This window comes from Lipophrys pholis (genome assembly GCF_963383615.2).
Source record: "Lipophrys pholis genome assembly, chromosome: 15".
Classification (NCBI taxonomy): Eukaryota; Metazoa; Chordata; class Actinopteri; order Blenniiformes; family Blenniidae; genus Lipophrys; species Lipophrys pholis.
Genome location: NC_137642.1, coordinates 16,508,321 through 16,519,409, shown reverse-complemented (window position 1 = coordinate 16,519,409; position 11,089 = coordinate 16,508,321). Strand labels below are relative to the sequence as shown.

The 11,089-nt window shown below is 42.6% G+C and overlaps 1 protein-coding gene across 4 annotated transcripts in view; it reads left to right on the top strand.

Annotated features, from left to right (window-relative positions):
* macrod2 (mono-ADP ribosylhydrolase 2) overlaps positions 1–7,683 on the top strand; it is a 426,376-nt gene extending 418,693 nt beyond the window's left edge. For 2 of the 4 annotated variants that reach the window (XM_080482408.1, XM_080482409.1), the window contains 3 exons: positions 2,406–2,444; positions 2,946–3,017; positions 6,331–7,683. In XM_080482408.1, coding sequence (XP_080338534.1) covers positions 2,406–2,444; positions 2,946–3,017; positions 6,331–6,353 — 134 coding nt within the window. In that variant the 3' untranslated portion in view covers positions 6,354–7,683. The remainder of the gene's footprint in view (positions 1–2,405; positions 2,445–2,945; positions 3,018–6,330) is intronic. The other 2 variants (XM_080482410.1, XM_080482411.1) reach the window with 1 other exon arrangement.
* The last annotated feature ends 3,406 nt before the right edge of the window (positions 7,684–11,089 follow it).

The window sequence follows — 11,089 nt, the reverse complement described above, 5'->3', positions numbered from 1 at the left end:
GCAGATAATGGACGATGAACTCAGTCAAATGAATCCCCGATGTGAAATCAGATCAAAGAGGCTTTGGAAATTCTCATTATCAGTCACCTTTACTGAATTTCTGTCTCTATGTGGCAATGTCAGCACTGTGGCGGTAATACAGGAGCAAGGTATTCACATTATCTCTCTGCTTTTGCCTCCTTGCTGTGAAAGCTAACAATAACCTATATACCACACATACTCATAAATTATATACCAAATTAGAGGCTGGGAGACACTGATGATGACTCCTCCAGTCCTTGATCCCAGCTTTAATAAAGACTTGTGAAAGCTGTCCAGTTTCCCGCTGAGAGAGGCTCTGTTTTTCTCCTCTTCTTTCTTATCTGCCCTCTGCGGACTCTGCCTCTCCTTCACCAGAACCTTGACAGAGGCCTGTTTTTCCTTTGACACCCCCCCCCCCCCCCCCCCCCCCCCCCCCCCCCCCCCCCCCCACCTGGTTTATGTGTTTTCCACATCACACTCGGATCCTCCCCTGAATAATAGCCCCACCACTGTCAGCACACAGGAGTAAAATTAGAGAGTGAGGCAGGCCAGCGTTGCTATTCCCTCCAAGCTTCGGGCATTCAGGCGCAGGCCGGAGCAACGATCAATTGAAATTCTGGACTTTTGGCTTCTTCCCTTTTAGAGATTAGTGCTCTGTATCAGGGGAGGAAGTGACTGTGTTGTTATTACCTGTGAGACAAAAAAGCAGGGAGCATCTGGAAGGAGGCCAGTGCTTCAGTGAGCTCCTGCTGCTGCTGTATGTCACACATGATGGAGGCTCTGTTCCAACATCAGGTCCTGCCATCAGCTCCAATACACATACAGGGATCATATGGACAAAGTGCTAATGAATGGCATATCATTTCATGTGCATGCATAATGTTTTGTCTCGCTGTCAATTCCATATGGCCAACTCTAATATATACCTAGCAGAATATGTGTGCATGCTTCCTGTCAGTTTAGTCTGTTACGGTGAATCTGGTTGTAAATCTGCGTCATTGCATAATTCAACAGGAGGGCTCATTGCTTCAGCTTGCTTCATCTTTTCGTCTGGTTATTTGAGATCTTGTACGGAATAAAGCTGATGTGGAAGCATAATGGCATCGATACATCATCAGAGTAAAAAACACAGATGTTACACTTTCCAATCAAGTCAGGTTTGAGTATTTAATCCCATTACCATATGGGTTTTTAAACCAACCGTCAGCAAACTGGTCTGCTGAAAACTATTCGCACACATAAGTGAGCAACGTATAGTCGGTCACATATGGTATGTATGTTCCCGGCTGTCATTACAAATAGAAACCACATCAACTGAGCCGATACGCCGACAATGAGACCTGAGTTATAAATAACTAGTATATCCCGTTAAATGGTCGCATGTGTGAGCGGGCATGATGTTGTTTTGCCCCCTGGACAGTTCCAAGCCTCAGATGAAAAGGTAGAAGAGAAAAGCTGGCGAGCTTGTTGTTGCTTCATCCTTCCTGCGTCTCAGCAGTCCTTCGAGTCCCAGTGGTGTCTACGCTGGTGGAAATTCATTCTGAAGTGTTGCAACAGATTAAATCAGTTACACTGAAGAAGCGGTCTAATGCATGTTCTCCATAGCTGACAGCCTGCAGGTGAAACTGCCAGAGATGTGAAGGTTGTTACGCAACTCACATGCTTTGTACATGCTTCAAGGATCTTGTGCATCTGAACCGGCACTGAGGGAACTTTGCTTTTCTATAAGTAATTGAAATGACCTTGACCACAGACTTGTTGCAGCACACAGGCAGGACTGTGACACCACTTTGGAGCCCACACACTCTTCTATCACCCTTAAGCAGTTGTACTTGTTTGGGCGATCACTCCGCTGCCTGGGGAGTGTGGTTATTTTTATGGCATGCTTTGTTTGGATGATTGTTGTTGCAAAGAGGGAAGTGCTGAGGTTTTTTCCAGGGAGTGATGAAGAAAGAGTTGTGTGACTGCCGAGGTACCAGGGAGGATGCAGCAGAAGAAGGATGTGTGTCGGGGTATGTGGGCTGTTGGGGGGGGGGGTTAGGCTGCCTTACAGGGATGGCAGTGTGTAATTAATTTTGCATGTATCTCTCTCGCTCACTCCCGCTTCTCGAATTTGTTTTGTTGTTCTTTATTTTTTGTTGTTGAAGTACAACTCTTTAAGAAGGCGCGCTGAAATTAAGCATCAAAACAAATGGTAATTTGAGGATGAGGTTGCTTTTATTTTCTTGGACTAGTTTGAGAGTGATCCACTTTTTTTTTTTTGTTGAATATAAACTTTAAAGAGCAAAGACAAAGAATCTTGCGCTGCTTTGTCACCTGTATCTGCATGCACAAAGTGACTGTCAGGTGGACTGACTCGCCTCTCCCTGTGTTTCACTTTACAGACGTCTCTGAGGTCAACGACACTGGCACCAGCAATGGAGGTGGGTGGAAATCGTGCTTTCACTCGGCGCTATCCGCTCCAGGCGCTTTGAAGCGTCACTAAAATCCCGCTGCTTAAGACACTCCTCCCCGCCGTCGACTACCCACATCCCCTCCTCCACCTCTTCTCCCTCGCTTCTCCTGCTTCTGCAACTCACATTCATAACACATCACAGTAAAGATTAGCATTTTGATTATACGTATATTAGATGCTCTTAAATTACAGTCGTAGGCAGCTCTGCCCAGCAAGAGAAAGCCGTGCTGTAATGTATACGCTCACTGAAATCAAGACTTCACATGAGCTTCAATCCTCACCTCAGACACGTCTGGTTACGTTGTAACTGTAAAACCACCTTGATTTACTAACTTAGAACCGCCTGAGTTTGTTTAGTTGATGCTTTTATCCACAGGATGAGAGGGGCAACAAATGTGTTGATTCTCTTTGCTTCTTCTAATCCCCCCCACCCCCACCCCCTTTTCTTCTGTCTCTTCCTCTTGTTTAGAGGAGATGAAAGATCATGTCGAGAGCTCAGAGCAACCTGATTCAATTGTAACTGACAGCATTCAGTCCAAAGGTAAGTGCAAAGAGGAAGCTCTGGCTGGCTCGTCCTCGTCTCTGTTTATAAGAGGGATCTTATTAGTGGCCACAGCTGCTGAATTAAAATGCACTTCTTTCAGAGAATCCTCAGCACTGTGCAGTCAAGTGTTACCCAGTTTCACCCTGCTTGTTTCAGTTTCTTTCTTTCTTTTTTTTTTTCTTTTTTTTTTTTCCCACCTCCCCCGTCTGTCTTCATCTCCTTGTCTCTGTAGGAGCAGGCAGCAGGCAGGCAGTTTGTACGCGCTCCTCCAGGGCTAAATGCATTTGTAAACCCTCTCTACCCATTTCTGGTCTGCAACTATAACCCTGATATTTTGGTACATACGTGTCGGGACGTCTTTGGAGATTGACTGTGATGAATTACCTGCAAACTCAACTATCACGTATTTAATAAATCAAGTGTGCGATGCCTATTATTTTACCATGAAGCTAACACTGAGTGCAGGGGCAATAATCATGCCAATAAATCATATTTGAGAAGGATCCCGTCCTGTTGTTATTCTGGGGTCTCCGTCGAGATGTACCATAATGAGATGGCATGTAATTTGAATGCAGACATCTGCTATGAATTTCTATGACTGTAATTGTTCTGCGTGTGGCTCTGTTGAATGGATGAGCCCAAAAAAAATGGGGGGGATTCAAGATTTTGGGCTTCGTGGAGTTCCCAGATAGAAAAAAAAATAAATCATTAAGCGAAGTGCTATGAACAGATTGTTGGGGTTGAATAAATAGGACAGGCGAGCTGCATATGAAATAACTTCGCAGAGACAAACAGGTTGGTGTAGAAGGGAGGGAGGGCTTAAACAATGCCAGACAAAATGCCAGAGAAGGGGGGAAAAAAAAGAATTGTTCAGGAATAATTGTGAGGATCTGGGTGGGGTGGTGTAGAAGGGAGGCGCACAAAGTGTGTGGTCAAATTAACCCGAGTATCGGTACACACGACACCAGGCAATCACAGCAAACTGCCCCGATTTCTGAACGAGACCGATGGATTAGTTTATCTTTACAAAAAGATTCATGTTGTCGTGAATGTGAGATGAGAGCAAAGCAAATGGATCAGCCTCGGTGGGTGTTTACCCGTCTGTGACAATCAAATTTGTCGAGCATCGCTGATTGAATTTAGACAAAACTTTGGGTCGTGTTCTGTGTCACTGCACATTATTGGTATTTACAGAATTGATCATGGGTGTTGGATTTGATGAGGAGATACAGATTTCTCTGAAGAAAATGCCGACTTGAAAAAGAGCATACGCTCCATCACCAGATCGTCGTAAACATTTGTAAAAGTCTATCCGTCTTTCTTCTATACTGCTCCATCAGACTTCAGGTCCCACGCGGCTGAAACTGAAGCAGCTGACTGTGTGTGAGGTGTACTCAAGACAAACAACACACACCCAAACTGATACCTGCGTACATTTTAGAAACACCAACAAACCCTAAAGAATATGTTTTTGCGGTGTCAAAAAAAGACCGACCTGCACAGGGAGAACATGCAGAATCCTCACAGAAAAACCAGAAAACCTGAAATCAGAATGATTTTTTTCTGTGAGGCGACGGTGCAAAACTCCCAAAGCCCTCATACGATGCAATGCAGTCCAATTCATTAAAGCTGGCCAACCATAGCATCGACCCTCATGAGGCGGTGGGTGAAACCTTCCTTGCTTTTCTTGTATTCAAGTAAATAAAAGTGAGGGGTGTTTCCTCTTTATCTTTCACATTTATGTACATTAGGGGAACTGAATATTGGCCCTCTGAATGTAACGCAGCCCAGCATACACATATTCAGCACCTCATCATCGCAGTAAACTCGGAGGCAACGAGGTCGTACCACATTTCATGGACTATATACTTTGCCTACCTCTGTACAATACACGAGAGGGGCATAATATTGAAGACACCTCTCAATTTATTACAATCCAGCCGAACACCACCGAGAACTCAAAAACAAACGTGCAGTTCATTTAAACCTTCTTTGATAATATCAACCTAAAATAAACGTTATCACCGATGTAATAACTGTGTCAGAGCAACATTTGTTCCAGAACGGTTGTACTAGATCCAATATTGTAGAAAATAAGTGCAGGTGTAGCCACTGTACAGCCAGATTTGAAACCATCCTCCAACCTTTTTTCACAACAAATACATTTTTTCTTTTTGCACAGATGGACTTTGCTTTGGAGACCACACCATATAGATTGAGCATATTGATTGAGGCTGAACCACATGAGTTTATAATATGTTTTACTCTCTTTAAACTTGTTTTAAAGAGTTGAGTGCTCCGCAGTATACATACAGCTCAAGGTGTTTGCAGCAGTAGGAAAAATCCGAGGGATTTTCTTCTTGCAGGTTAAAGAAAAGAAAAAAAACCTTGGTTTGGTAGAAGACATGTTTATTATTGACTCTATTGTAAGTGTAATGGAGACAAGTGAAAATTATTATTTAAAAAAAAAAAAAAAAGCTTTAGCGCGATATCAAATGTGTGACAACAGTTGTATAGAGACCTGGAGCTACTCATGTGCTTTGAATGTGTCTGTCATTGTACCACAAGCTTGGAGGAACATCAGGCCCCGAATATTAAAACAAAAAAGGAAAAGCACAATTTAGATAATGTATCATCCAGCAGTGGTAGGCCGTGAAATATTGAGCGTGGCTAATACATTGGTAACACCGAAGAGGTTTTCGGGGGAACCCTGTGCGTCAGTTTCTGCACACACATCTGAAACACACTCGTTTTCAACATAACTGCTGGTACTAAAATAACAAAGTCATTAATCACTTATCGAGCCGTCATTGATTCCTACAGGGATAATTTCAAAGAGAGATTGACTTCAGTCAGATTTTCAGTTATAAAATGTCAGAACAGACTGAAATGATCACAGTCGTACAGACAAAGGTGTTTAGTTCACTATCGTGTGTGACAAGCAGAAGATCTGGATTCTTCTCATTCTGCAGGCGGATTGTTTTTACCCAGCAGGGCCAGATGTGAATAACAGTCTTCCTCATCCTAACCTGTTGTCTCCACCTCCCTCGGCTGCTTAATTTTCCCAGCGTGCCGTGTTTTATTAAAACGCATTTAAAGACTTTAATGTAATGTACAGTAAGCTATAGTCACTAAACTGATTTACACTTTGAAAGTGAAACTTCGATTTGGATCCAGCTGATAAGAATAAAAACAGAGTCTTTCTCAATTGCAATAAGATCATAAATGGGAGACGTGGACCAGAGGGAAGGACAGATTTCCCCCTCGGTGAATCACATCCTGCTCAGATCCTGCGTTTGTTTCTTTCCAGACACCGTCGAGAAGAAAGAATGACCAGCTGAGAGGACGACAATCAGCCTCATCTGACAGCCAGCAAACTGTGCGAAGGCCAACCACACTGGTGTCAGACTGGCCCATGTCAGTATGGGCTCTGACACTGGACCAGGACAACCAGTCACTCACATCCTGCTCACATCCCCACCTTAGTTAGCCTCCTCGCCCCTCTTTAAGAAACTATTCATCCCTGAAGTATGTATGTACTGTATGTATGTATGTATGTATATGTATGTATGTACAAAACCTTATTATAGGACTTGAACATATCAACCAGAAAAGATGAGCCATACCTCACTGTGTGTTAGTCATCCATCACTTCACCAGCTGGGTGCAATGAGATAAACCAGGTTCAAGTCTCTTTATTTGATAAACCCGCTGTGAGAACAGGGTGAAGCTGTCAGAGGACGACCGCTCCGGCGCGTTGACACTCCGGGCTGGGTGATGCTTAACATCAACCATCCTGCAGCGCTTACAACGCGCATACCGCCGCCACCGTCATAATGACATTAAACCAGACAACACCCTGCGTTCTTGAGCCTCTTCAGGGCGCGAACAACTGACACCTGCCATGTCCCCTCGCACGCCGCCGCAGCCCCAGCCTCATTGTTTAGTCAAATCAGCCGCCGCCGCCGCCGCCATTCAGACCGCGGTCTGTAAAGGCGAGGCGCCACTCCCAAGGCCTTTCATCTGTGAACATCACATTTCATCCCCGCCAGCGGCGGCGCCTCTTAGCAGGAATCTCTTCATCAGCACCCATGCACACAAACGAGGATGTGAGTGTCGTTTAACTAATCGATTGGTTGTGTTTTGGTTTGATTTTTTCTTTTCCCCCCCGAGTTTTTTGTTGGGTTTTTTCTTGGAGTTTTTTTCTTGCCACACCCAGTGCATGCCAGAAAACTGCTGTGAACGTCTCCAACATACACAGGAATTACAGCCCTCTTAGCTTTTGCTTGTCTCCTTACCAGATTGTCTATAATTGTATCAAAGGAATCTGCCTTATTTCTTATCAGACGACAAAATCACAGACCTGAGGAGGTTAGTCCAAGTATGGATTCTTGGTTGCGTACTGCTTGCAAATGATTTGTATTTTTCAGTACATCGTTTAATGGCTAATACCTGTTGTTAATCATTTTATCTTTCTTTCACTTGGTTGGTTTAAAAACTGGATTGGGTTTCTTTTACCTGTGGGTATGATTCATTGATTATTTTTCGGTGGTGCCACACTAAAGATGGAAAGAATTACAGTTCTACGAAATGATGCCTTCATACTTTGATGTTTGCTTTGCTAAACTATAAACAGAAACAACTAATAAAATTTAAGATGGAAGCCATTTGTCAGCTTTTAATGTACCTCGTTGAGTCGCGGAGTTGTTTTTCTCCCTGTCGCTCCACTGGCTAATGTTTTGTTTTATTCCAACAGCAGCCGGTACAGTCAATTTCTCCCCAGTAATGTGTGAAATTGAACAACTGTAACAGAGCAATCAGTCGTGTGTCTCTGGGTAGACAGAAACAATTAGTCAGTCCTGTGATCTCCAGCGTGCTCGCTCTCTGGCCCTCAGGCTCTCTCTTGTATCAAATGAGACAAGATATCTGGCAGACCCCTCGAACCCCACAGCCCCCCCTCCCTCCCTTTGAGGAGTCCACCAATCGCTGGAGACATCACGAGCAGTTTGTTCAGACTCAGCAGCTCTCCAAAGCAGAACCTCTCTATCGACTGAGCTCTCTGATCTGATCTGGAATCTCACCTTAACGCAATTTTCCCGTCTCATCCTAAATGTCGGCTAATGCTCTTTGAAGTCTCTCGTGAGCTGATGAGCGACGGCGCCAAACTACAGTTTAGTTCATTTTCATTTACTTCATCATCACAGACACAGCAGTTCGTCCAGGGGCCACATGCAGCCCGGTTTGATCTGAATTAATCCAGACCAGTAGAATGATAATAAAAATGAAATGAGATCACCGATAAAAGAAAAAAAAAAAAAGAAAAACTCACCTACTTCTTGAGCATAGAAGTGCCTTCTGAAAATATTATAACAAAACCTGTAATGAACAACCTGAAATCCTCTCCCACTCCTCAGCCTGCACGATTCCTACAGCCTACATGCTTTCATTTGATGTTTATATAATTTGGCATCCAAAAATATGGCTGGCATTCACTGCAGTTTAGTTTTAGGTCTCAGTGTTGTGGTTTGTCTCCTAATCTCACTAAAACAATGTGAGACACGGAACAAATGTGGTGTGGAAGTTCATTTCCATTAAGATACTGCAGTAATGACACTTGAAATACTCAATCATGTCATATGAAATGAGTTTTGGCTTAGAAAGTTAGTTCAAATGGTATTATAGACTGTTTTAATATAATGAGAGCAGCTTCCACACTATAATCCTCATTTAACAAATAAAAACAGAGTAAAGGCATCAAAATTCTGCAACACACCAGATTTCTTCAGACTTTACATCCAGAGTGAAGCAAGGTTTGGTGTAAATGTGGAGCCTGCAAGTCAGGACAATTCGAGCTTATTTCCCAGGAACTACCCCCGAGTCCCATAAGGACCCACAAATCATGCATGTTCCTCCACCAAACAGACGTCATCAAGAGTGGGCTTTGCTCATTTGCGCTGTAATCCATGTGGAAAATGGAATCAAAACGAGGCAAGACACAAAATTTGGGCGGCGACGGTGTTTGGAGAGACGAGGTCAACATGAGCTGCTGCAGCGAGCTGGAAGGTGAGGAAACTTCATCAGAGCGAGGTCGACCAACACCTGAACCGGACTTGCAAAAATAATGGCCGCTCTCGCGCTCAGAGTAACGAGCAATAGTTTGCAGCTTGGAATTTTTCCCAAATAATAAGAATGTGAAGTGTCGATATTCATCAGTTTTATTCCCGCACGGTTCTCCTTCCTCACTGTCCACAATCACAACCCAGCTCACGTCATTTAAAATTCTCTCTTGCCCTCTTCAAACTTCTTTTTAAATTGGATCTTTTGTTCTTATTTAATATCTTATTGAGTATTGTTGGGGCATTGAAACCGGAGATACTTGCAGTTAAGACCGCCACACACAGTCAGAATATCTCATGCGATGCAAAAAGATTTTGTGGTGTAACGTTTTCTCTCCATAATCTGAAGTGATCAGCCCACACTGTTCTGTGGGCACAAAAGTTTGTTAAAAGAATTAAATATAGATATTTAAAACGGTTGCCTAGTTATACTGCTTCATTTTGTGACTTTTTCGCTAAGTATTTCCTTAAATCTGAATGCTCAATTGTTGTGCAAAGACACAGAGTCTACATTTAACGCCACGGTGTCTCTCTTTTGTACCACTTCATCCAACTACTGTGTCACCGTCTCCATTTCATTACACAATACGAGCCTACATACTGTATAATAAAATACTTGTAACTTATTGTCCTCATATGGCAACCTGTTACTAGGGGATCATACTACACCGAGTTTGACCCGTCTACCTAAATAAAATATAAATCAGATAGAACACGGGACTTAATGACTAAATATTGACTCAAGATTTGACAATTTTGCAAAGTTTATTTACTATTTACGAGACTGAAAACAGCAGATAGACATGATTTACATCCTTTGTCAGATACATAAAATACAAGTGAGTCATTTCTGTGGTAGATTCAGTCAAACGCATGTTAAATATTGAACAGGAGTGGGTCATACCTAATATAACCACCATAACTGATTCACCAACATAGAATATCAATCAGCTGTGTGTCGTCTGTGTGGCTGAGCTTTTGCAACGCAATTCCATTCAAATGTTCTGTTTGACAATAAAATGGCTATTCTTTCTATTCTATTCTAATATCTGCTCATATGCCTTGTTTATATTCAGAGTTCACACATTTTGAGTTTTATTTCATATGTGAATGAATTTGACTGGAACACATTTCCAAATGTGTTTTATTTTCATGTATTATGTTGTTTTAGCAATGTTCAGTGGAAATGTTTGATTGTTTTGGAGTCACAATTACGTTGATGGATGAACTCAGTATGGTTTACATTGTGTCCCTGCTGCAGTAATAATAAAAAAATGACAAAGAAATACTTTTAGAAAAAACTGTGAACATGCAAACTCCACACGGAAGAGCCCAGCCTGGACTCAAACCCATTGCTCCTCACTGGACGGTGATAGAGCTAACCACTGCACCACTGTTCTGCCCCCAAACAAACAAACAAACAAACAAACAAAACACTTGTAAAACATGAAATAAAAGTGTAAGCATGTTGACTTCTGTTGGAAAAGTTGTTTATTTTCAGTCAATGCCACTCTTTTCTGAAGCCATAACTGTAAGAAAAAAAAAAACAGACAACAGGTTTCTCAACTGTTGAGGTGGGGGAGCCGACAAAAAAAAAAAAAAAAAAAAACAAGTTCCACATTGTTGTAGCTCACATATTTGTCTTCCATTAACTTGTCGCCCGCCAAGCAGATGTCAGTAGTGATTGTCCCTGAAACAGAGAAGGCTTAAATTTTAATGACTTCATTTAAATGTTGCATGTCAGAGCAGTGGGTTCCCTGAGCTTGAGCAGTGGGTAGTGTCAGGGGGGGAAAACGGCTTCTCTGCAGAAGACTTGCAGATATGCGCCGTCTCTTCGGCATTAAAATACACTTCAGAGCTGAAAATAACAAACTGCTTATGCCAAAACAACAACCCGCTGTCCCAGTTTATGCCTAACAATGTTGGATTTCCACTCTCATCTTTAACTACGCT